General features: G+C 44.7%; 1 protein-coding gene across 1 annotated transcript in view; it reads right to left on the bottom strand.

Annotated features, from left to right (window-relative positions):
- The window catches only part of LOC115158633 (myosin light chain kinase family member 4), an 82,352-nt gene extending 61,383 nt beyond the window's left edge, over positions 1-20,969 (bottom strand). The window contains exon 1 of the mRNA XM_029707816.1: positions 20,687-20,969. Coding sequence (XP_029563676.1) covers positions 20,687-20,751 — 65 coding nt within the window. The 5' untranslated portion in view covers positions 20,752-20,969. The remainder of the gene's footprint in view (positions 1-20,686) is intronic.
- Positions 20,970-27,003: the final 6,034 nt, after the last annotated feature.

The raw sequence follows: 27,003 nt of genomic DNA, 5'->3' as shown, positions 1-27,003 counted from the left end.
TGGGGTACTGTAGTCTGGTAGAGTGGGGTACAGTAGTCTGGTAGTGTGGTGTACTGTAGTCTGGTACAGTGGGGTACTGTAGTCTGGTAGAGTGGTGTACAGTGGTCTGGTAGTGTGGTGTAAAGTAGTCTGGTAGCATGTGGTAAAAAAGAGTGGTGTACAGTAGTCTGGTAGAATGTTGTACAGTAGTCTGGTAGAGTGGTATACAGTAGTCTGGTAGAGTGGTATACAGTAGTCTGGTAGAGTGGGGTACTGTAGTCTGGTAGAATGGTGTACAGTAGTCTGGTAGAGTGGTGTACAGTAGTCTGGTAGAGTGGGGTACAGTAGTGTGGTAGTGTGGGGTACAGTATTCTGCTAGAGGTGTGTAGAGTAGTCTGGTAGAGTGGTGTACAGTATTCTGGTAGACTGTTGTCCGGTAGAGTGCTGTACAGTAGTCTGGCAGAGTGTTGTACAGTAGTCTGGTTGAGTGGTGTACAGTAGTCTGGTAGAGTGGGTAACTGTAGTCTGGTAGAGTGGTGTATGGTAGAGTGGTGTACACTAGTCTGGTAGAGTGGTGTACAGTAGTCTGGTAGAGTGGTGTACAGTAGTCTGGTAGAGTGGTGTACAGTAGTCTGGTAGAGTGGGGTACAGTAGTCTGGTAGAGTGGTGTACAGTAGTCCGGTAGAGTGGGGAACTGTAGTCTGGTAGAGTGGTGTACTGTAGTCTGGTAGAGTGGTGTATGGTAGAGTGGTGTACAGTAGTCTGGTAGAGTGGTGTACAGTAGAGTGGTGTACAGTAGTCTGGTAGAGTGGTGTACAGTAGTCTGGTAGAGTGGTTTACAGTAGTCTGGTAGAGTTGTGTACAGAGATCTGGTAGAGTGGTGTACAGTAGTCTGGTAGAGTGGGGTACTGTAGTCTGGTAGAGTGGTGTACAGTAGACTGGTAGAGTGGTGTACAGTAGTCTGGTAGAGTGGGGTACTGTAGTTTGGTAGAGTGGTGTACAGTAGACTGGTAGAGTGGTGTACAGTCGTCTGGTAGAGTGGTGTACAGTAGAGTGGTGTACAGTAGTCTGGTTGAGTGGGGTACAGTAGTCTGGTAGAGTGTTGTACAGTAGTCTGGTAGAGTGGGGTACTGTAGTCTGGTAGAGTGGTATACAGTCGTCTGGTAGAGTGGTGTACAGTAGTCTGGTAGAGTGGGGTACTATAGTCTGCTAGAGTGGGGTACTATAGTCTGCTAGAGTGGTGTACAGTAGTCTGCTAGAGTGGTGTACAGTAGAGTGGTGTACAGTAGTCTGGTTGAGTGGGGTACAGTAGTCTGGTAGAGTGGTGTACAGTAGTCCGGTAGAGTGGTTTATGGTAGAGTTGTGTACAGTAGTCTGGTAGAGTGGTGTACAGTAGTCTGGTAGAGTGGGGCACTGTAGTCTGGTAGAGTGGTGTACAGTAGTCTGGTAGAGTGGGGTACTGTAGTCTGCTAGAGTGGTGTACAGTAGTCTGGTAGAGTGGTGTACAGTAGTCTGCTTGAGTGGGGTACAGTAGTCTGGTAGAGTGGTGTACAGTAGATTGGTGTACAGTAGTCTGGTAGAATGTTGTACAGTTGTATAGTAGATTGGTTTATGGTAGAGTTGTGTACAGTAGTCTGGTAGAGTGGTGTACAGTAGTCTGGTAGAGTGGGGTACTGTAGTCTGGTAGAGTGGTGTACAGTAGTCTGGTAGAGTGTTGTACATTAGTCTGGTAGAGTGGTGTACAGTAGTCTGGTAGACTGTTGCACTGTAGTCTGGTAGACTGGTGTACAGTACTCTGGTAGAGTGGTGTACAGTAGTCTGGTAGAGTGGGTTACAGTAGTCTGGTAGAGTGGGGTACTGTATTCTGGTAGACTGTTGTCCGGTAGAGTGCTGTACAGTAGTCTGGCAGAGTGTTGTACAGTAGTCTGGTAGAGTGGTGTACAGTAGTCTGGTAGAGTGGGTAACTGTAGTATGGTAGAGTGGTGTATGGTAGAGTGGTGTACACTAGTCTGGTAGAGTGGTGTACAGTAGTCTGGTAGAGTGGTGTACAGTAGTCTGGTAGAGTGGTGTACAGTAGTCTGGTAGAGTGGGGTACAGTAGTCTGGTAGAGTGGTGTACAGTAGTCTGGTAGAGTGGTGTACAGTAGTCTGGTAGAGTGGTGTACTGTAGTCTGGTAGAGTGGTGTATGGTAGAGTGGTGTACAGTAGTCTGGTAGAGTGGTGTACAGTAGAGTGGTGTACAGTAGTCTGGTAGAGTGGTGTACAGTAGTCTGGTAGAGTGGTTTACAGTAGTCTGGTAGAGTTGTGTACAGAGATCTGGTAGAGTGGTGTACAGTAGTCTGGTAGAGTGGGGTACTGTAGTCTGGTAGAGTGGTGTACAGTAGACTGGTAGAGTGGTGTACAGTAGTCTGGTAGAGTGGGGTACTGTAGTTTGGTAGAGTGGTGTACAGTAGACTGGTAGAGTGGTGTACAGTCGTCTGGTAGAGTGGTGTACAGTAGAGTGGTGTACAGTAGTCTGGTTGAGTGGGGTACAGTAGTCTGGTAGAGTGTTGTACAGTAGTCTGGTAGAGTGGGGTACTGTAGTCTGGTAGAGTGGTATACAGTAGTCTGGTAGAGTGGGGTACAGTAGTCTGGTAGAGTGGTGTACAGTCGTCTGGTAGAGTGGTGTACAGTAGTCTGGTAGAGTGGGGTACTATAGTCTGCTAGAGTGGTGTACAGTAGTCTGGTAGAGTGGTGTACAGTAGAGTGGTGTACAGTAGTCTGGTTGAGTGGGGTACAGTAGTCTGGTAGAGTGGTGTACAGTAGTCCGGTAGAGTGGTTTATGGTAGAGTTGTGTACAGTAGTCTGGTAGAGTGGTGTACAGTAGTCTGGTAGAGTGGGGCACTGTAGTCTGGTAGAGTGGTGTACAGTAGTCTGGTAGAGTGGGGTACTGTAGTCTGCTAGAGTGGTGTACAGTAGTCTGGTAGAGTGGTGTACAGTAGTCTGCTTGAGTGGGGTACAGTAGTCTGGTAGAGTGGTGTACAGTAGAGTGGTGTACAGTAGTCTGGTAGAATGTTGTACAGTTGTATAGTAGATTGGTTTATGGTAGAGTTGTGTACAGTAGTCTGGTAGAGTGGTGTACAGTAGTCTGGTAGAGTGGGGTACTGTAGTCTGGTAGAGTGGTGTACAGTAGTCTGGTAGAGTGTTGTACATTAGTCTGGTAGAGTGGTGTACAGTAGTCTGGTAGACTGTTGCACTGTAGTCTGGTAGACTGGTGTACAGTAGTCTGGTAGAGTGGTGTACAGTAGTCTGGTAGAGTGGGTTACAGTAGTCTGGTAGAGTGGGGTACTGTATTCTGGTAGACTGTTGTCCGGTAGAGTGCTGTACAGTAGTCTGGCAGAGTGTTGTACAGTAGTCTGGTAGAGTGGTGTACAGTAGTCTGGTAGAGTGGGTAACGGAAGTCTGGTAGAGTGGTGTATGGTAGAGTGGTGTACACTAGTCTGGTAGAGTGGTGTACAGTAGTCTGGTAGAGTGGTGTACAGTAGTCTGGTAGAGTGGTGTACAGTAGTCTGGTAGAGTGGGGTACAGTAGTCTGGTAGAGTGGTGTACAGTAGTCTGGTAGAGTGGTGTACAGTAGTCTGGTAGAGTGGGGAACTGTAGTCTGGTAGAGTGGTGTACTGTAGTCTGGTAGAGTGGTGTATGGTAGAGTGGTGTACAGTAGTCTGGTAGAGTGGTGTACAGTAGAGTGGTGTACAGTAGTCTGGTAGAGTGGTGTACAGTAGTCTGGTAGAGTGATTTACAGTAGTCTGGTAGAGTTGTGTACAGAGATCTGGTAGAGTGGTGTACAGTAGTCTGGTAGAGTGGGGTACTGTAGTCTGGTAGAGTGGTGTACAGTAGACTGGTAGAGTGGTGTACAGTAGTCTGGTAGAGTGGGGTACTGTAGTTTGGTAGAGTGGTGTACAGTAGACTGGTAGAGTGGTGTACAGTCGTCTGGTAGAGTGGTGTACAGTAGAGTGGTGTACAGTAGTCTGGTTGAGTGGGGTACAGTAGTCTGGTAGAGTGTTGTACAGTAGTCTGGTAGAGTGGGGTACTGTAGTCTGGTAGAGTGGTATACAGTAGTCTGGTAGAGTGGGGTACAGTAGTCTGGTAGAGTGGTGTACAGTCGTCTGGTAGAGTGGTGTACAGTAGTCTGGTAGAGTGGGGTACTATAGTCTGCTAGAGTGGTGTACAGTAGTCTGGTAGAGTGGTGTACAGTAGATTGGTGTACAGTAGTCTGGTTGAGTGGGGTACAGTAGTCTGGTAGAGTGGTGTACAGTAGTCCGGTAGAGTGGTTTATGGTAGAGTTGTGTACAGTAGTCTGGTAGAGTGGTGTACAGTAGTCTGGTAGAGTGGGGCACTGTAGTCTGGTAGAGTGGTGTACAGTAGTCTGGTAGAGTGGGGTACTGTAGTCTGCTAGAGTGGTGTACAGTAGTCTGGTAGAGTGGTGTACAGTAGTCTGCTTGAGTGGGGTACAGTAGTCTGGTAGAGTGGTGTACAGTAGAGTGGTGTACAGTAGTCTGGTAGAATGTTGTACAGTTGTATAGTAGATTGGTTTATGGTAGAGTTGTGTACAGTAGTCTGGTAGAGTGGTGTACAGTAGTCTGGTAGAGTGGGGTACTGTAGTCTGGTAGAGTGGTGTACAGTAGTCTGGTAGAGTGTTGTACATTAGTCTGGTAGAGTGGTGTACAGTAGTCTGGTAGACTGTTGCACTGTAGTCTGGTAGACTGGTGTACAGTAGTCTGGTAGAGTGGTGTACAGTAGTCTGGTAGAGTGGGTTACAGTAGTCTGGTAGAGTGGGGTACTGTAGTCTGGTAGAGTGTTGTACAGTAGTCTAGTAGAGTGTTGTACAGTAGTCTGGTAGAGTGGTGTACATTAGTCTCGTAGAGTGGGGTACAGTAGTCTGGTAGAGTGGTGTAGAGTAGTCTGGTAGAGTGGGGTACAGTAGTCTGGTAGAGTGGTGTATGGTAGAGTGGTGTACAGTAGTCTGGTAGAGTGGTGTGCAGTAAACTGGTAGAGTTTTTTACAGCGGTCTTTTAGAGTGTTGTACAGTAGTCTGGTAGAGTGGGGTACTGTAGTCTGGTAGAGTGGTATACAGTAGTCTGGCAGAATGGGGTACTGTAGTCTGGTAGAGTGGGGTACTGTAGTCTGGTAGAGTGGTGTAGAGTCGTCTGGTAGAGTGGTGTAGAGTCGTCTAGTAGAGTGGTGTACAGTAGTCTGGTAGAGTGGGGTACTGTAGTCTGGTAGAGTGGTGTACAGTAGTCTGGTAGAGTGGTGTACAGTAGTCTGGTAGATTGGAGTACAGTAGTCTGGTAGAGTGGGTAGTCTGGTAGAGCGTTGTACAGTAGTCTGGTAGTGTGGTGTACAGTAGTCTGGTTGAGTGGGGTACTGTAGTCTGGTTGAGTGGGGTACAGTAGTCTGGTAGAGAGGTGTACAGTAGAGTGGTGTACAGTATTCTGCTAGAGCTGCGTTCAGTAGTCTGGTAGAGTGGTGTATAGTATTCTTGTAGAGTGTTGTCCGGTAGAGTGCTGTACAGTAGTCTGGTAGAGTGTTGTACAGTAGTCTTGTTGAGTGGTGGACAGTAGTCTGGTAGAGTGGGGAACTGTTGTCTGGTAGAGTGGTGTACTGTAGTCTGGTAGAGTGGTGTATGGTAGAGTTGTGTACAGTAGTCTGGTAGAGTGGTGTACAGTAGTCTGGTGGAGTGGTGTACAGTAGTCTGGTACAGTGGTGTACAGTAGAGTGGTGTACAGTAGTCTGGTAGAGTGTTGTACAGTAGTCAGGTAGAGTGGTGAACATTGGTCTCGTAGAGTGGGGTACAGTAGTCTGGTAGAGTGGTGTAGAGTAGTCTGGTAGAGTGGTGTACAGTAGTCTGGTAGAGTGGTGTACATTAGTCTGGTAGAGTTTTGTACGGTAGAGCGGTGTACAGTAGTCTGGTAGAGTGGTGTACAGTAGTCTGGTTGAGTTTTGTACAGTAGTCTGATAGAGTGGTGTACAGTAGTCTGGTAAAGTGTTGTACAGTAGTCTGGTAGACTGGTGTATGGTAGAGTGTTGTACAGTAGTCTGGTAGAGTGGTGTACAGTAGTCTGGTAGAGTGGTGTACATTAGTCTGGTAGAGTGGTGTACAGTAGTCTGGTAGAGGGTTGTACAGTAGTCTGGTAGAGTGGTGTACAGTAGTCTGGTGTAGTGGTGTACAGTAGTCTGGTAGAGTTGTTTACAGTAGTCTAGTAGAGTGGGGTACAGTAGTCTGGTAGAGTGGTTAACAGGAGTCTGGTAGAGTGGTGTACAGTAGTCTGGTAGAGTGGTGTGCAGTAGAGTGGTGTACAGTAGTCTGGTAGAGTGTTGTACAGTAGTCTGGTAGAGTGGTGTACAGTAGTCTGGTAGAGTGGTGTACATTAGTCTGGTAGAGTTTTGTACCGTAGAGTGCTGTACAGTAGTCTAGTAGAGTGTTGTACAGTGTTCAGGTAGAGTGGTGAACATTGGTCTCGTAGAGTGGGGTACAGTAGTCTAGTAGAGTGTTGTACTGTAGTCTGGTAGAGTGGTGCACAGTAGTCTGGTAGAGTGGGGTACAGTAGTCTGGTAGAGTTGTGTGCAGTAAACTGGTAGAGTGGTGTATGGTAGAGTGGTGTACAGTAGTCTAGTAGAGTGGTGTACAGTAGTCTGGTAGAGTGGTGTACAGTAGTCTGGTAGAGTGGGGTACAGTAGTCTGGTAGAGTGGTGTACAGTAGTCTGGTAGAGTGCTGTACAGAAGTCTGGTAGAGTGCTGTACAGTAGTCTGGTAGAGTGTTGTACAGCAGTCTGGTAGAGTGGGGTACAGTAGTCTGGTAGAGTTGTGTACAGTAGTCTGGTAGAGTGGTGTACAGTAGTCCAGTAGATGGGTGTATAGTAGTCTGGTAGAGTGTTGTAGAGTAGTCTGGTAGAGTGTTGTAGAGTAGTCTGGTTGAGTGGTGTACAGTAGTCCAGTAGAGTGGTGTACAGTAGTCTGGTAGAGTGGTGTACAGTAGTCCGGTAGAGTGGTGTACAGTAGTCCGGCAGAGTGGTGTACAGTAGTCTGGTAGAGTTGTGTACAGTAGTCTGGTAGAGTGGGTTACTGTAGTGTGGTAGAGTGGTGTACAGTAGTCTGGTAGAGTGGGTTACTGTAGTCTGGTAGAGTGGTGTACAGTAGTCTGGTAGAGTGGTGTACAGTAGTCTGGTAGAGTGGTGTACAGTAGTCTGGTAGAGTGGGTTACTGTAGTGTGGTAGAGTGGTGTACAGTAGTCTAGTAGAGTGGGTTACTGTAGTCTGGTAGAGTGGTGTACAGTAGTCTGGTAGATAGGTGTACAGTAGTCTGGTAGAGTGGGGTACAGTAGTCTGGTAGACTGTTGTACTGTAGTCTGGTAGAGTGGTATACAGTAATCTGGTAGAGTGGTGTATGGTAGAGTGATGTACAGTAGTCTAGTAGAGTGGTGTACAGTAGTCTGGTAGAGTGGTGTACATTTGTCTGGTAGAGTGGTGTACAGTAGTCTGGTAGAGTGGTGTACAGTAGTTTGGTAGAGTGGTGTACAGTACTCTGGTAGAGTGTTTTACAGTAGTCTGGTAGAGTGGGGTACAGTAGTCTGGTAGAGTGCTGTACAGTAGTCTGGTAGAGTGTTGTACAGCAGTATGGTAGAGTGGGGTACAGTAGTCTGGTAGAGTTGTGTACAGTAGTCTGGTAGAGTTGTGTACAGTAGTCTGGTAGAGTGGTGTACAGTAGTCTGGTAGAGTGTTGTAGAGTAGTCTGGTAGAGTGGTGTACATTAGTCCAGTAGAGTGGTGTACAGTAGTCCGGTAGAGTGGGTTACTGTAGTCTGGTAGAGTGGTGTACAGTAGTATGGTAGAGTGGTGTACAGTAGTCTGGTAGAGTGGGGTACAGTAGTCTGATAGAGTGGTGTACAGTAGTCTGGTAGAGTGGGGTACAGTAGTCTGGTAGAGTGGGGTACAGTAGTCTGGCAGAGTGGTGTACAGTAGTCTGGTAGAGTTTTGTACGGTAGAGTGGTGTACAGTAGTCTGGCAGAGTGGTGTACAGTAGTCTGGTAGAGATTTGTACGGTAGAGTGGTGTACAGTAGTCTGGTAGAGTGGTGTACAATAGTCTGGTAGAGTGGTGTACAGTAGTCTGGTTGAGTTTTGTACAGTAGTCTGATAGAGTGGTGTACAGTAGTCTGGTAAAGTGTTGTACAGTAGTCTGGTAGACTGGTGTATGGTAGAGTGTTGTACAGTAGTCTGGTTGAGTGGGGTACAGTAGTCTGGTAGAGTGGTGTACAGTAGTCTGGTAGAGTGGGGTACAGTAGTCTGGTAGAGTTGTGTACTGTAGTCTGGTAGAGTGGTGTACAGTAGTCTGGTAGAGTGGTGTACTGTAGTCTGGTAGAGTGGTGTACTGTAGTCTGGTAGAGTGGTGTACTGTAGTCTGGTAGAGTGGTGTACAGTAGTCTGGTAGAGTGGGGTACAGTAGTCTGGTAGAGTTGTGTACTGTAGTCTGGTAGAGTGGTGTACAGTAGTCTGGTAGAGTGGTGTACAGTAGTCTGGTAGAGTGGGGTACAGTAGTCTGGTAGAGTTGTGTACTGTAGTCTGGTAGAGTGGACTACAGTAGTCTGGTAGAGTGGTGTACAGTAGTCTGGTAGAGTGGTGTACAGTAGTCTGGTAGAGTGGTGTACAGAGGTCTGGTGTACAGAGGTCTGGTGTACAGTAGTCTACCAGAGTGTGGGATAGTAACAGTGCTAAAGATAGGATTGGTGTTTAGGAAAGAAAAGTGTGAGACAATGCTGTAGTTTGTGTTTCATGATGTGTGTGTGTGTGTGTGCGCTTCAGCTATGCATCAGTTTGTGTGTGTGTTTTCCTAATCTGCCCTTTACTTATCCCTGTCCATAACACAGATAGCAGGAGAGGTCCTCTCTGTCTTCCACTGTATAATCCCCTCTATGTAACTGATAGGAAGAGCTGCGTGTGCCTCATACCTCGTAAAGACAGAGACACAGGGTGTGTATTTCTGTACGTCCATGAGTATGTGCATTCAAGTGTGTGTCTCTATGTGTGTGTGTGCGTGCATGCGTGTGTGCATGGTGCATACGCCTGCGAAAGAGGGCGAGAGAGCGAGAGAGAGGGAGAAAATGAGCGAGAGTGAGATAGGGAGGGAGAGAGAGGGCGAGAGGGAGAGAACGAAAAAGAGGGAGAGAGAGGGAGAGAGAGGGGGAGAGAGAAAGGGGGAGAGAGAGAGAGTCAGAGAGAGAGAGAGGGAGAGTGGAAGGGAGAGAGAGAGAGCGGGAGAAAGAGAGAGAGAGCAAGAGAGGGAGCGACAGACAGGCAGATAGTGTGAAGGGCGATATGAAGCTTTGTGCATAGCTTAACCTCCATAGCTGAAGTGCCGAGTGTGCTACAGGAGTACAGTGATGAGAGCAAACATGTCCGTCAAAACATATCGCAATGCAAGCCCACGGCATCAGATATCCCTTCCATCTTTTTATACTGGAAGAAGTCTTCAGGGGGTAAGACACTGACAGGGCGGGTTAAGACAAAGAGGAGGGAAACAGGTATGGGATCCAGCATGGTGACACAGCATTTCCCCGGAGTGAACAGTCCATGACAAGGCTAGCTAGGACATAAAATGGCACCAGTCGTTGAGGTTGTTTAGCTTAGTTGCAGATCTGTTTGTGCTTTAGCCAATTCCTCTGTTCTGTTGGTTACCATGCCAAACATAGCCAAATCCTCTGTCATGTTGGTTGCCATGCCAAACATAGCCAATGCCTCTGTTGTGTTGGTTGCCATGCCAAACATAGCCAATTCCTCTGTTGTGTTGGTTGTCATGCCAAACATAGCCAATTCCTCTGTCGTGTTGGTTGTCATGCCAAACATAGCCAATTCCTCTGTTGTGTTGGTTGTCATGCCAAACATAGCCAATTCCTCTGTCGTGTTGGTTGCCATGCCAAACATAGCCAATTCCTCTGTCGTGTTGGTTGCCATGCCAAACATAGCCAATCCTCTGTCATGTTGTTTGCCATGCCAAACATAGCCAAATCCTCTGTCATGTTGGTTGCCATGCCAAACATAGCCAATTCCTCTGTTGTGTTGGTTGCCATGCCAAACATAGCCAAGTCCTCTGTCGTGTTGGTTGCCATGCCAAACATAATCAATTCCTCTGTTGTGTTGGTTGCCATGCTAAACATAATCAATTCCTCTGTCGTGTTGGTTGTCATGCCAAACATAGCCAATTCCTCTGTCGTGTTGGTTGCCATGCCAAACATAGCCAATTCCTCTGTCGTGTTGGTTGACATGCCAAACATAATCATTTCCTCTGTTGTGTTGGTTGCCATGCCAAACATAGCCAATTCCTCTGTCGTGTTGATTGCCATGCCAAACATAATCAATTCCTCTGCTGTGTTGGTTGCCATGCCAAACATAATCAATTATTTTGTTGTGTTGGTTGCCATGCCAAACATAATCAATTCCTCTGTTGTGTTGGTTGCCATGCCAAACATAATTAATTCCTCTGTTGTGTTAGTTGCCATGCCAAACATAATCAATTCCTCTGTTGTGTTGGTTGCCATGCTAAACATAATCAATTCCTCTGTTGTGTTGGTTGCCATGCCAAACATAATCAATTCCTCTGTTGTGTTAGTTGCCATGCTAAACATAATCAATTCCTTGGTTGTGTTGGTTGCCATGCCAAACATAATCAATTCCTCGGTTGTGTTGGTTGCCATGCTAAACATAATCAATTCCTCTGTTGTGTTGGTTGCCATGCCAAACATAATCAATTCCTCTGTTGTGTTGGTTGCCATGCCAAACATAATAAATTCCTCTGTCGTGTTGGTTCCCATGCTAAACATAATCAATTCCTCTGTTGTGTTGGTTGACATTATTTAACTAGGCAAATCAGTTAAAACTTTTTCAGGATAGGAGGCAATATTCGGAAGTTTGGATGAATGAGGTCGACAAAGTAAACTGCCTGTTACTCAGGCCCAGAAGCTAGGATATGCATATAATTGGTAGTATTAGATAGAAAACACTCTAAAGTTTCCAAAACTGTTAAAATAATGTATGTGAGTATAACAGAACTGATGTGGCAGGCAAAAACCCGAGGACAATCCATCCAGAATTGTAGTTTTCCACCATGCTCACCACTGATTACAATGGCTGGCAATGGGAATATACAAGGAATACCTCCCAGATTGCAGTTCCTAGGGCTTCCACTAGATGTCAACAGTCTTTAGAAAGAGTTTCAGGCTTGTTTTTTGAAAAATGAGCTAGAGTTTGTAGTTTTTGTAAGTGGCTCCCCTTATGGCTTTTATTGCGTTTACAATTGCAAAAAATAATCTGCTCAGACCCCAACCAAGGAAGATTAAAAGTCGTGCTATAAATTCTCAGACAACCCAAAGATTCCTTGATGCCCTTCCAGACTCCCTCTGCCTACCCAAGGACGTCAGAGGACAAGAATCAGTTAACCACCTAACCGAGGAACTCAATTCAACCTTGCGCAATACCCTAGATGCAGTTGCACCCCTAAAAATTAAAAACATCTGTCATAAGAAACTAGCTCCCTGGTATACAGAAAATACACGAGCTCTGAAGCAAGCTTCCAGAAAATTGGAACGGAAATGGCGCCACACTAAACTGGAAGTCTTCCGACTAGCTTGGAAAGACAGTACCGTGCAGTATCGAAGAGCCCTCACTGCTGCACGATCATCCTATTTTTCCAACTTAATTGAGGAAAATAAGAACAATCCGAAATTTCTTTTTGACACTGTCGCAAAGCTAACTAAAAAGCAGCATTCGCAAATGGAGGATGGCTTTCACTTCAGCAGTAATAAATTTATGAACTTTTTTGAGGAAAAGATCATGATCATTAGAAAGCAAATTACGGACTCATCTTTAAATCTGGGTATTCCTCCAGGGCTTCATTGTCCAGAGTCTGCACAACTCTGCCAGGACCCTGGCTCAAGGGAGATACTAAAGTGTTTTAGTACTATATCTCTTGACACAATGATGAAAATAATCATGGCCTCCAAACCCTCAAGCTGCATACTGGACCCTATTCCAACTAAACTACTGAAAGAGCTGCTTCCTGTGCTTGGCCCTCCTATGTTGAACATAATAAACGGCTCTCTATCCACCGGATGTGTACCAAGCTCACTAAAAATGGCAGTAATAAAGCCTCTCTTGAAAAAGCCGAATCTTGACCCAGAAATTATAAAAAACTATCGGCCTATATCGAATCTTCCATTCCTCTCAAAAATTTTAGAAAAAGTTGTTGCGCAGCAACTCACTGCCTTCCTGAAGACAAACAATGTATACGAAACGCTTCAGTCTGGTTTTAGACCCCATCATAGCACTGAGACTGCACTTGTGAAGGTGGTAAATGACCTTTTAATGACGTCAGACCGAGGCTCTGCATCTGTCCTCGTGCTCCTAGATCTTAGTGCCGCTTTTGATACCATCGATCACCACATTCTTTTGGAGAGATTGGAAACCCAAATTGGTCTACATGGACAAGTTCTGGCCTGGTTTAGATCTTATCTGTCGGAAAGATATCAGTTTGTCTCTGTGAATGGTTCGTCCTCTGACAAATCAATTGTAAATTTCGGTGTTCCTCAAGGTTCCGTTCTAGGACCACTATTGTTTTCACTATATATTTTACCTCTTGGGGATGTCATTCGAAAACATAATGTTAAATTTCACTGCTATGCGGACGACACACAGCTGTACATTTCAATGAAACATGGTGAAGCCCCAAAATTGCCCTCGCTAGAAGCCTGTGTTTCAGACATAAGGAAGTGGATGGCTGCAAATTTTCTACTTTTAAACTCGGACAAAACAGAGATGCTTGTCCTAGGTCCCAAGAAACAAAGAGATCTTCTGTTGAATCTGACAATTAATCTGGATGGTTGTACAGTCGTCTCAAATAAAACTGTGAAGGACCTCGGCGTTACTCTGGACCCTGATCTCTCTTTTGAAGAACATATCAAGACTGCTTCAAGGACAGCTTTTTTCCATCTACGTAACATTGCAAAAATCAGAAACTTTCTGTCCAAAAATGACGCAGAAAAATTAATCCATGCTTTTGTTACTTCTAGGCTCGACTACTGCAATGCTCTACTTTCCGGCTACCCGGATAAAGCACTAAACAAACTTCAGTTAGTGCTAAATACGGCTGCTAGAATCCTGACTAGAACCAAAAAATTTGATCATATTACTCCAGTGCTAGCTTCCCTACACTGGCTTCCTGTTAAGGCAAGGGCTGATTTCAAGGTTTTACTGCTAACCTACAAAGCATTACATGGGCTTGCTCCTACCTATCTTTCCGATTTGGTCCTGCCGTACATACCTACAAGTACGCTACGGTCACAAGACGCAGGCCTCCTAATTGTCCCTAGAATTTCTAAGCAAACGGCTGGAGGTAGGGCTTTCTCCTATAGAGCTCCATTTTTATGGAATGGTCTGCCTACCCATGTGAGAGACGCAGACTCAGTCTCAACCTTTAAGTCTTTACTGAAGACTTATCTCTTCAGTAGGTCCTATGATTAAGTATAGTCTGGCCCAGGAGTGTGAAGGTGAACGGAAAGGCTGGAGCAACGAACCGCCCTTGCTGTCTCTGCCTTGTCGATTCCCCTCTTCCCACTGGGATTCTCTGCCTCTAACCCTTTTACAGGGGCTGAGTCACTGACTTACTGGTGTTCTTCCATGCCGTCCATGGGAGGGGTGCGTCACTTGAGTAGGTTGAGCCACTGACGTGGTCTTCCTGTCTGGGTTGGCGCCCCCCCCTTGGGTTGTGCCGTGGCAGACATCTTTGTGGGCTATACTCGGCCTTGTCTTCGGACGGTAAGTTGGTGGTTGTAGATATCCCTCTAGTGGTGTGGGGGCTGTGCTTTGGCAAAGTGGGTGGGGTTATATCCTGCCTGTTTGGCCCTGTCCGGGGGTATCATCGGATGGGGCCACAGTGTCTTCTGATCCCTCCTGTCTCAGCCTCCAGTATTTATGCTGCAGTAGTTTATGTGTTGGGGGGCTAGGGTCAGTCTGTTACATCTGGAGTATTCTCTTGTCTTATCCAGTGTCCTGTGTGAATGTAAATATGCTCTCTCTAATTCTCTCTTTCTTTCTTTCTTTCTTTCTTTCTTTCTCTCGGAGGACCTGAGCCCTAGGACTACCTGGCATGATGACTCCTTGCTGTCCCCAGTCCACCTGGCCATGCTGCTGCTCCAGTTTCAACTGTTCTGCCTGCGGCTACGGAATCCTGACCTGTTCACCGGACGTGCTTGTTGCACCCTCGACAATTACTATGATTATTATTATTTGACCATGCTGGTCATTTACGAACATTTTAACATCTTGACCATGTTCTGTTATAATATCCACCCGGCACAGCCAGAAGAGGACTGGCCACCCCTCATAGCCTGGTTCCTCTCTAGGTTTCTTCCTAGGTTTTTGGCCTTTCTCAGGAGTTTTTCCTAGGGAGTTTTTCCCAGCCACCGTGCTTCTTTCACATGCATTGCTTGCTGTTTGGGGTTTTAGGCTGGGTTTCTGTACAGCACTTTGAGATTTCAGCTGATGTACGAAGGGCTATATAAATAAATTTGATTTGATTTGATTTGATTTGATGGCTGTAGTGTTTGTAGTGCGTTCCGGTGAGGGCGCGCACTTCGTTATTTATCTCCGGTAATGAATATACTATTCTCCGTCTTAAATTGTATCGTTTATTTACATATTAGGGTACCTGAGGATTGATTAGGAACGTTGTTTGACTTGTTTGGAAGTAGTTTATTGGTAACTTACGGGATTCATTTGTATGCATTTTGAACGAGGGAAATCGGTGGATTACTGAGTCATTCGCGCCAACTAAACTGACTTTTTTGGGATATAAAGAAGGACTTTATCAAACAAAATGACCCTTTGTGATGTAGCTGGGGCCCTTTGGATTGCAAACAGAGGAAGCTCTTCAAAGGTAAATTATTTATTTTATCGCTATTTCTGACTTTCGTGATGCATCTGCTTGGTTGGAAAATGTTTGGTTATTTATCTCCGGTAATGAATATACTATTCTCCGTCTTAAATTGTATTGTTTATTTACATATTAGGGTACCTGAGGATTGATTAGAAACGTTGTTTGACTTGTTTGGACCAAGTTTATTGGTAATGTTTGGGATCTATTTGTATGCATTTTGAACGAGGGGAAACAGGTAGATTATTGAATGAAGTGCGCCAACTAAACTGACTTTTTGGGATATAAAGAAGGACTTTATCGAACAAAACGACCATTTGTGATGTAGCTGGGACCCTTTGGATTGCAAACAGAGGAAGATCTTCAAAGGTAAGTGATTTATTTTATCGCTATTTCTGACTTTCGTGATGCATCTGCTTGGTTGGAAAATGTTTTTAATGCTTTTGTACGTGGGGCGCTGTCCTCAGATAATTGCATGGTATGCTTTCGCCGTAAAGCCTTTTTGAAATCTGATGTATAACACTTGTATTTTCATGAATATTTAATATTACGAATTTTGTATTTTTGAATTTCGCGCTCTGCAATTTCACCGGATGTTGTTGAGGCCGGGCGCTAGCGGTACGCCTTTCCCAAAGATTAAGTAGCGTGGCTCTGTCAAAGGACCCCATGGTGTGTGGACCCCATGGTGTGTGTGTGTGTGCGCGTGTGTGTGTGTGTGTGTGTGTGTGTGTGTGTGTGTGTGTGTGTGTGTGTGTGTGTGTGTGTGTGTGTGTGTGTGTGTGCGTGCGTGTGTGCATGCGTGCGTTTGTTTGTTTGTGTGTGCGTATGTGTTGATCAGCAAGCACGCGAGGCTGACGTCACTAGCTACAGGGCCGTTAGAAGGTATTCAAACCCTTTGAGACTTTTTCCACATCTTGTTGTGTTACAGCCTGAATTTAAAATGCATTAAAATTAGATTTTTGGGTTACTGACCTACACACAATACCCCATAATGTCAAAGAGTACTTATGTTTTTAGAAACATTTTGAAATTAATTAAATTAATGAAACGCTGAAATGTCTTTAGTCAATAAGTATTCAACCCCTTTGTTATGGCAAGTGTAAATAAATCCAGGAGAAAACATTTCCTTAACTGTTGCCACAAAGTTGGAAGCACAGAATCGTCTAGAATGTCATTGTACGCTGTACAGTTAAGATTTCCCTTCACTGGAACTAAGGGGCCTAGCCCGAACCATGAAAAACAGCCCCAGACCGTTATTCATACTCCACCAAACATTACTTTACTATGCATTGGAGCAGATAGCTTTCTCCTGGCATCCGCCAAACCCAGATTTGTCTGTCAGACTGCCCGATTGTGAAGCGTGATTCATCACGCAGCCTCACATTATACACCTGTCAGCAATGGTGGGTCTGAAATAGCCGAATCCACTAATTTGAAGGGGTGTCCACATACTTTTGTATATATAGTGTACTTTAAAATAACTAAATCGAAACTGTGTAGAAATGATAATGGACCTGTATTCATACAGTTTCTTGACTGTGTCCAGCTCATTAATATTCACCCAAATGAAAGCTAGACAATGAGTTTGAAACCCCTGCTCTACATGGAAACAATCTCTCAACTAAACCAGGCTCTGAGGTCATTCAGAATGAAGGAGTGAGAGAACGGGTCATATCTGGACGTCACTGACCCAGTCCAGTTGGCATGACCATGAAAGGACATACCGATACATACTAGTGGGATACAGACAAACATAAACATAGCCAGTGACATACACATAACTTCAGGCTAGAGAGAGGTTGTGCTAGGTTGTGTGTGTGTGTGTGTGTGTGTGTGCACCCTATGGGTCCTGGTCAAAAGTAGTGCACTATATAGGGAATAGGGTGCAAACCTTGACGCATTCTCAGTCTGAGTGTTGTTTTTGTAGTCAAGGTTAAGTTGCATGGCAACCACCTCTCATGGTCAAGCCTTAGGAAAGCTCCTTTCTGACTGGCAGCCCAGAGAGACCTAGGTTCAAATAGTATTTGAAATCTTTCAAAAACTTTAAAGGGGTTTGCCTTAGCCTGTTTTGAGTGCCAGCTGGATGGGGTTTGCACTTTTAGGACTTTTATATTAATTCCATTGCAACAGGCAAGCTCAATCAACCACATATTGTCACAATCTTCTGAAGAACATTCAGACCAAAGCGCAGCGTGAAATCGGTTCGACATTTTATTAGACGTGAACCACAAAAAAAACAATAAAGAACAAACGAAACGTGACATTCTGGAGTGCTCACAGGCAACTACACAGAAACAAAACAAGAATCCACAAAACACAGTGGGGAAATGGCTGCCTAAATATGATCCCCAATCAGAGACAACGATAAACGGCTGCCTCTGATTAGGAACCATACCAGGCCAACATAGAAATAAAACAACCTAAATTACCACCCTAGTCACACCCGACCTAACCAACATAGAGAATAAAAGGCTCTCTATGGTCAGGGCGTGACACATATAAAGTATTGCAATTGATTTCAAATCATAGTATTTGAAGCCAGTTTTGGCCCAGAGAGATGTGGAGATCTGACTAAAAGCTCCAAGGCTTTTACCCAGAGATCAACACGTAGATCTCCAACTACCCCGGGACTAATTGACCACACTCTCCAAACACCAACAACTTTGCCAGAAAGATCCCCAATGAGGTCAAGTAGATGGTGTTTGTTCCCTCTCTTTAATTACTATAGGTCTTCTAAGAGCAGATGTGTGATTGTGTGACACTCTCTCTCTAACTGACACTATGACAGAGTCCACCCAACAAATTAATGTTAAGTTAATTGTAATTAAAGAGAATATAATATATGAGCCATCAGCAGGATTATTTTCTCCATCCAAGCCAACAACATTCCTCCTCCCTCCGCACCACACACACACACACACACACACACACACACACACGTCGCTGCTTTGATCGTGTCTAAAGCCGAGTTCGCCATGGTCAAAGTATCACAGTATCATCGCCATTACTCTTACTGAAGGGCTGGAGTGGGGGTGTATACGATTACAACAACCAAATCCTCCAGAACCCAACCCCAGCTCTGTAGGCTTACAGTGTGTGTGTGGCTGTGTGTGGCTGTGTGTGGCTGTGTGTGTGTGTGTGTGGCTGTGTGTGGCTGTGTGTGTGTGTGTGGCTGTGACTGTGTGTAATTCTTTTTTATGAGTATTTTATGTAGGCCATGAATCTATCCTTCTTAGCAGCCTGTCTCTCTCTCTCACACACACACACACACACACAAACAAACTCTTTCCCCATCCTTCACACCGGCGACAGCCAAGCAACCTTGCAGAAGAGTGTAACTGTACCCCTCTCCTAGTCCCACCCAATGTACTTTTCCGTTCAACAGCAGAAAACAAAGCAGACAAAGTCCTTCTTTTAGTACGCACGAGATGGACCCATTTCAGCATTACCAAAAATAATCACGGTGGAAAGTCACATCTCACATCTCCCTGCTGTGAACCTCTGCACATGTATCTCTCTGTGTGAACTGTAGCAGCTGTAAGTGTTGCTGTTGTTGACGTTGTACAGTCTGCATTGTAAGTGTTTTTGACGTTGTACAGTCTGCGTTGTAAGTGTTGTTGACGTTGTACAGTCTGCGTTGTAAGTGTTGTTGACGTTGTACAGTCTGCGTTGTAAGTGTTGTTGACGTTGTACAGTCTGCGTTGTAAGTGTTGTTGACGTTGTACAGTCTGCATTGTAAGTGTTGTTGACGTTTTACAGTCTGCATTGTAAGTGTTGTTGACGTTGTACAGTCTGCATTGTAAGTGTTGTTGACGTTGTACAGTCTGCGTTGTAAGTGTTGTTGACGTTGTACAGTCTGCATTGTAAGTGTTGTTGACGTTGTACAGTCTGCGTTGTAAGTGTTGTTGACGTTGTACAGTCTGCGTTGTAAGTGTTGTTGACGTTGTACAGTCTGCATTGTAAGTGTTGTTGACGTTTTACAGTCTGCATTGTAAGTGTTGTTGACGTTGTACAGTCTGCATTGTAAGTGTTGTTGACGTTGTACAGTCTGCGTTGTAAGTGTTGTTGACGTTGTACAGTCTGCATTGTAAGTGTTGTTGACGTTGTACAGTCTGCGTTGTAAGTGTTGTTGACGTTGTACAGTCTGCATTGTAAGTGTTGTTGACGTTGCACAGTCTGCATTGTAAGTGTTGTTGACGTTGTACAGTCTGCATTGTAAGTGTTGTTGACGTTGTACAGTCTGCGTTGTAAGTGTTGTTGACGTTGTACAGTCTGCGTTGTAAGTGTTGTTGATGTTGTACAGTCTGCACTGTAAGTGTTGTTGACGTTGTACAGTCTGCGTTGTAAGTGTTGTTGACGTTGTACAGTCTGCGTTGTAAGTGTTGTTGACGTTGTACAGTCTGCGTTGTAAGTGTTGTTGATGTTGTACAGTCTGCGTTGTAAGTGTTGTTGACGTTGTACAGTCTGCGTTGTAAGTGTTGTTGATGTTGTACAGTCTGCGTTGTAAGTGTTGTTGATGTTGTACAGTCTGCGTTGTAAGTGTTGTTGATGTTGTACAGTCTGCATTGTAAGTGTTGTTGATGTTGTACAGTCTGCGTTGTAAGTGTTGTTGATGTTGTACAGTCTGCGTTGTAAGTGTTGTTGATGTTGTACAGTCTGCGTTGTAAGTGTTGTTGACGTTGCACAGTCTGCGTTGTAAGTGTTGTTGACGTTGTACAGTCTGCGTTGTAAGTGTTGTTGACGTTGTACAGTCTGCGTTGTAAGTGTTGTTATTCCACTCATTTGCTCATTCATTATTTGCAGCACCAGTAATTACATTGATAAAGTGAGGTTGAGAAGTAGCCTATACAGCATCTGGTATTATTGAATATGAAAGGTTCCATTCAATAACGATTCAATACTGTCAGATAAATCATTCTGATTTGCATCAAATATTCATTGAATTTGTTTTGATTTTCATATCATCATAAATGTGAATTTCCTAACATGTGTATATGCTAATACCCAATATAGTCTTTGATATAGACAACAAGGGATAGGTGAAATAATACATTTCTTGTGATAGAGAATAAAGAACTACCCTAGGAAGTTCTGAAGTTTGTTTCCTGTCAGAGTGGCTTGCTGGCTACCTTCAGTGTACACAGTATAACAAAAAGAAGAGCCTTCATGATTTTCTGGTGGTTCTCATTTTCGAGTTGAAATGTTAACAATATAATGACTTCACATGCATGCAAACCATGTTTTTGGGGTCATAGCAAGGTTAACCTTCACTAAGGCCTATTCTGTATGCCAATAGTTTAAAAAATAAAAAATACATTTAAAAAAATATCTGTAAAATGTTTCATGGGGCACCATTAAATGTATGATAGCTAAACTGTGAGTGTTCTTGTGCAGTGTTTCTTAGTAGCTATCACCTTGCATGGGATGCAAACAACACCAAAGGGAAAGAGGTGCTAACATTCACAGCATGGTTATTGTGCACGCATGAGATTGCACGGAACCTCTGTAGAATAACAGAGAGAGACATACAGCAAAGGCTAACAAGAGGTTAAAACTACTGTAATTTGCTCTGATCTAATTCCATACCAGAATGCAAATGTATCAAAAGGTCTGGTTGTTTTCATTATTGTTTTTGCATTATCAAAAGTCTTGTTTTTCCACTTTTTTCACAGCTGTACATTTCAAGACAATGAAATCTCCATGTCTCATTTGAGTCCATTTGTTAAAGCAAACTGGATATAGTGACACTCACCCCTGGTATTTTGGCACATTGGTAATGCCTACAGTCTTCTTCTCCTTCCCACCCATATCTCTCATCGATGCAGTCCCTTTTTTCCTCCAGCCGTCTGTTTACCTGTCCCTCTCTCCTTTCGTGAGTGGTAGTCGTGGTGATGTCTAGGTAAGAGTCATACTATAGTGTAGACCTCTGTGTTCAGGTGAGCTCTGGGGGGACAGACCAGGTTATAGATGTCCACTTCTCTCTTCTCTGTGTATACAGTGAGATAGCTCAGTGTACAGGGCTGGTGTAAGAGTCACTCTGCTCTGTAGTGGGGCCCTGAAGGACATCAGTCTATAGTATGACAGGGGTGAGGAGGAGGAGGATAAGGAGGAGGGGTATAATTGGATGAGGGGCTAGGAGGTAGGAAGAGGAGGAGGGGGAATATAATGGGAGGAGGGGTTAGGAGGGAGAAGGAGGAGGAGAGGGGCAGGTGTTGGTATAGAGAAGGAAGGGAGGGGAAAGTAGGAGGAGGGGTACAAAGAAAGGAGGGGGCATGAAGGGCAGGTCCTGGGAGGGGGATATTGGGGGTAGAGGGGGTACAGAATCAGGAGGTGGGGAAAGGGAGGGAGGGGGCATGAGGGGCAGGGGAGATATAAAGAAGGGAAGGGGTCAAAGGGATTGATGGGACTGGAGAGGCAGGAGGGGTATGAACTAGATAAGAAGAGGCTCTATCTCTCTGCTCCTCCATTCACTCCTGGGACAACAGGGACAGATGGGAGTGAGGAAGTCTTCCAGGGAATGTGGCTTGTTAAAATGGAATGCCTGGAATGCTGAAGCGCCATGAGTCTCCGAATGGGGGAGAGGGTGGGGAGTAGGGAGAGGGGAGGGGGGAGGGGGACAGCAAGAGAGGTGTAAGGGAGATGAGCTTAAGAGAGGGCTGACAACTGGAGATTGGTTGAAATAAGGGAGAGAGATGATGGGGGTTTAAAGGCATGACCACAGGGGAGGATCAACATTTAGAAATGTATATAAGAATATAGATCCTGTAGCGTGTATTCAAATAATGTATCTTTCGTCGCTCTGTGTTTCATAATTTTCCTTCAGATCGCAAGAGGCTGAATGTATCTCTTCTGAGAAAGCATCCGAGCGAGCGAAACAGCGCATCTCTGTATGTGTAGCCCATCTAGGGCTATCTGATGCTGTCTGGTCAAAAAGAGTATGACATTGTTGCCACCCATAGCATTGAACGCAAGGGAAGCCAGCGAAAAAATATATAAAATAATAGACAATCAGCGTTGAGCTAAACTGAGTGAGCTCAACTGTGAATGGTCGTGGTACACCCAAAAAAAGTGTTAAGTGAAGTCAGTTTGGATTTTCACCAATTCCATTACATCGAGGGCAAAACGTCAAATGACAGAAGAAAAAAAAAAGTTGCATCTCGTGTTGTTCTCTGGTGACTAGCTAGCTAACTAAAATTGGCCCTTCAGACCGTGTCAGACCGAGGCTCTGCATCTGTCCTCGTGCTCCTAGACCTTAGTGCTGCTTTTGATACCATCGATCACCACATTTTTTGGAGAGATTGGAAACCCAAGTTGGTCTACACGGACAAGTTCTGGCCTGGTTTAGATCTTATCTGTCGGAAAGATATCAGTTTGTCTCTGTGGATGGTTTGTCTTCTGACAAATCAACTGTAAATTTAGGTGTTCCTCAAGGTTACGTTTTAGGACCACTGTTGATTTCACCATATATTTTACCTCTTGGAAACATAATGTTAACTTTCACTGCTATGCGGACGACACACAGCTGTACATTTCGATGAAACATGGTGAAGCCCCAAAATTGCCCCCAAAATTGCAAACTTTTAAACTTGGACAAAACAGAGATGCTTGTTCTAGGTCCCAAGAAACAAAGAGATCTTCTGTTGAATCTGACAATTAATCTTGATGGTTGTACAGTCATCTCAAATAAAACTGTGAAGGACCTCGGCGTTACTCTGGACCCTGATCTCTCTTTTGACAAACATATCAAGACTGTTTCAAGGACAGCTTTTTTCCATCTACGTAACATTGCAAAAATCAAATTTTCTGTCAAAATGAGGCAGAATAATTAATCCATGCTTTTGTCACTTCTAGGTTAGACTACTGCAATGCTCTACTTTTTGGCTACCCGGATAAAGCACTAAATAAGCTTCAGTTAGTGCTAAATACGGCTGCTAGAATCCTGACTAGAACCAAAAAAATTGATCATATTACTCCAGTGCTAGCCTCCCTACACTGGCTTCCTGTTGAGGCAAGGGCTGATTTCAAGGTTTTACCGCTAACCTACAAAGCATTACATGGGCTTGCTCCTACCTATCTTTCTGATTTGGTCCTGCCGTACATACCTACACGTACGCTAGTCACAAGATGCAGGCCTCCTAATTGTCCCTAGAATTTCTAAGCAAACAGCTGGAGGCAGGGCTTTCTCCTATATAGCTCCATTTTTATGGAATGGTCTGCCTACCCATGTGAGAGACGCAGACTCGGTCTCAACCTTTAAGTCTTTACTGAAGACTCATCTCTTCAGTAGGTCCTATGATTGAGTGTAGTCTGGCCCAGGAGTGTGAAGGTGAACGGAAAGGCACTGAAGCAACGAATCGCCCTTGCTGTCTCTGCCTGGCCGGTTCCCCTCTCTCCACTGGGATTCTCTGCCTCTAACCCTATTACAGGGGCTGAGTCACTGGCTTACTGGTGCTCTTCCATGCCATCCCTAGGAGGGGTGTGTCACTTGAGTGGGTTGAGTCACTGACGTGGTCTTCCTGTCTGGGTTGGCGCCCCCCTTGGATTGTGCCGTGGGGGAGATCTTTGTGGGCTATACTCGGCCTTGTCTCAGGATGGTAAGTTGGTGGTTGAAGATATCCCTCTAGTGGTGTGGGGGCTGTTCTTTGGCAAAGTGGGTGGGGTTATATCCTGCCTTTTTGGCCCTCTCCAGGGGTATCATCAGATGGGGCCACAGTGTCTCCTGACCCCTCCTGTCTCATCCTCCAGTATTTATGCTGCAGTAGTTTGTGTCTAGGGGCTAGGGTCAGTCTGTTATCTGGAGTATTTCTTCTGTCTTATCTGGTGTCCTGTGTGAATTTAAGTATGCTCTCTCTAATTCTCTCTCTCTTTCTCTCTCTTGGAGGACCTGAGCCCTAGGACCATGCCTCAGGACTACCTGGCATGATGACTCCTTGCTGTCCCCAGTCCACCTGGCCGTGCTGCTGCTCCAGTTTCAACTGTTCTGCCTGCGGCTATGGAACCCTGACCTGTTCAGCAGACGTGCTATCTGCCTCAGACCTGCTGTTTTCAACTCTCTAGAGACAGCAGGAGCGGTAGAGATCCTCTCAATGATCGGCTATGAAAAGCCAACAGACATCTACTCCTGAGGTGCTGACCTGTTTCACCCTCGACAACTACTGTGATTATTATTATTTGACCCCACTGGTCATTTATGAACATTTGAACATCTTGGCCATGTTCTGTTATAATCTCCACCCAGCACAGCCAGAAGAGGACTGACCACCCCTCATAGCCTGGTTCCTCTCTAGGTTTCTTTCTAGATTTTTGCCTTTCTAGGGAGTTTTTCCTAGCCATTGTGCTTCTACACCTGCATTGCTTGCTGTTTGGGGTTTTAGGCTGAGTTTCTGTACAGCACTTTGAGATATCAGCTGATGTAAGAAGGGCTATATACATTTGATTTGACAATGTCACTCATCATTTGTCTGCCTAGAATGCCAGCATCCTGGAGTCACCTCTTCACTGTTGACATTGAGACTGGTGTACTATTTATTGAAGCTGCCAGTTGAGGACTTGTGAGGCGTCTGTTTCTCAAACTAGACACTCTAATGTACATGTCCTCTTGCTCAGTTGTGCACCGGGGCCTCCCACTCCTCTTTCTATTCTGGTTAGAGCCATTTTGCGCTGTTCTGTGAAAGGAGTAGTACACAGCGTTATACCGGATCTTCAATTCCTTGGCAATTTCTTGCATGGAATAGCCTTCATTTCTCAGAACAAGAATAGACTGACGAGTTTCAGAAGAAAGTGCTTTGTTTCTGCCCATTTTGAGCCTGTAATCAAACCCACAAATGCTGTTTCTCCAGATACTCAACTAGTCTAATGAAGGCCAGTTTTATTGCTTCTTTAAACAACTGTTTTCAGCTGTGACATAATTGCAAAAGGGTTTTCTAATGATCAATTAGCCTTTTAAAATTATAAACTTGGATTAGCTAACACAATGTGCCATTGGAACACAGGAGTGATGGTTGCTGATAATGGGCCTCTGTACGCCTATGTAGATATTCCATAAAAAATGTGCCGTTTCCAGCTACAATAGTCATTTACAGCATTAATGATGTCTACACTGTATTTCTGATTAATTTGATGTTATTTTAATGGACAAAAAAATAGCTTTTCTTTCAAAAACTAGAAAACGTCTAAGTGACCCCAAACTTTTGAACTGTGGTGGCTTTTTATTCTGGCTTGGCTTTCCCATTGATTTTACCTAGTTATTGCTTCTCTATAGGTTGTGGTTTATGTGTAAGGGGTCCTGGGTAGTTGGCCATAAGGATACCCATAAGGTTAATGGTTGCCCATAAAGCTATGAGTGGGTAGGCCCCCTCCAGCTAGCCTCAGTATATTTAGTACTTTTATGGTCCAGCTGGACAACCTCTAACCCCCAAGGGTCACTGGCACTCACTGCTCTAACCCCTCATGTCTGTTAATCTATATATTCTCCCTTCACCTCTATATCTCCTCCTTCTCTGTAGCTCTCATTTTCACACATGCACACACCTGTCTCTCTTTCTAATTATCTCTACTCTCTCTCTCTCTCACACCTCTTTCTCTGTCTCTTTCTTTCTCTCTGCGCTCCCCTCCCTCTTCATGTCCTCTATCACTCTCTCTCTCTATCTCTCACTGTTTTCGTAACACTAGCCTTTATCAACTCTGTCTCTGACAGACAGATCTGTTGTCTGTTCCAACCCAACAGTGTTTAGCAGTGCTGTTCTCCAGGCCCCTGCGTTTGGCACTGGGATAAATGTTTGCCTTTGTGGTCAGACTAAAGATAGCCCAATGTTAATTAGTGCCCGTTATAGTGGCATCCTGTAGTATTACTGGTCATGAGGCTCTGTGTATAGTAGTCCTGTAAGGTGTCATGCTTAAAATATGCTACACTGCTTGGATTTGTCCTCAATGATACATCTACAGTATGATATTCATGACAAGTCTTATATTTCTACTGAATGACAAGTCTTGTGTATTTACTAAATGACAAGTCTTGTGTTTCTACTGAATGATAAGTCTTATATTTCTACTGAATGACAAGTCTTATGTTTCTACTGAATGATAAGTCCTATGTTTCTACTGAATGCGATATCTTGTATTTTTATGTCTTCTAAATTCTTTAGAAGTTTATTCTTCAAGGGCTACAACGTCAGATGGGTTTCATTTCTCTACAGTACTTTAAATGATACAGGTCATTAGAGAACACTCATTGGAGAGAGTCTTATAACCTTGTTGCCAAGTTCTGAGAGACAAATTCTTTTTTTTTTTAAAGGCATAGAGCAGTCCCACTCCTTGTACTTTTTGTTTATTGGATAGGATAGATAGAGAAATAGTAGGAGGCCAGAATCAAACCCACGCTGCAGCAGTGTGTGTTTCAGAGACAGCAGCTTAGACCGCTGAACAACCCTAGGCCACAGTAATTCACTTTATAAGTCAAGACAGGAGGCACCAGCAGCAGGCGCCACTGAGCCCCTAAAGGGGCAGGTCTGGCTGGGGCTGTGTAGCCTACAGTTAGTTCAAGCAATTTATAGATCGCCATATTAACTGTATGGTATTCTGGATGCATGTGGAACCTGAGATGGCGTGTTAACTGTCTGCATTGCTGCACTATATAAATCACTGAATTTGAACATAAGTGTGTGTATGTGTGTGTGTGCGCGCGTGCACGTGCGGTGTGCGTGTGCGTGTGTGTGTGTTTGTCTGTGTGTTGACAGATGAAAGACAGTATAACCTGACACAGTATGCTAGTGGTTGTACTTAATCTTGCCTGGAATCTCCATCAGAAGCAGCAGGACAGATTCCTGTGGGATCTATCAGAAGGTCACAGCTCTGTGCGTGTGTGTTTTATTTTGTATTTTATTTAACCTTTATCTAACTAGGCAAGTCAGTTAAGAACAAATTCTTATTTACAATGACGGCTGGCAAGGTGGGAAATCTGCTGTTCTGGCCTTGACTTCTGGCCAGTTCACCCCCAACAACTGCCCCCTGGGTGCTGATGATGTCGATTAAAGCAGACCACCGCACCTCTCTGATGAAGAGGGGTTAAAT

The sequence above is a fragment of the Salmo trutta genome, chromosome 22 (assembly GCF_901001165.1).
Source record: "Salmo trutta chromosome 22, fSalTru1.1, whole genome shotgun sequence".
NCBI lineage: Eukaryota > Metazoa > Chordata > Actinopteri > Salmoniformes > Salmonidae > Salmo > Salmo trutta.
The sequence above is the reverse complement of the archived record's forward strand: the minus strand, read 5'-3'. Positions and strand labels throughout refer to the sequence as shown.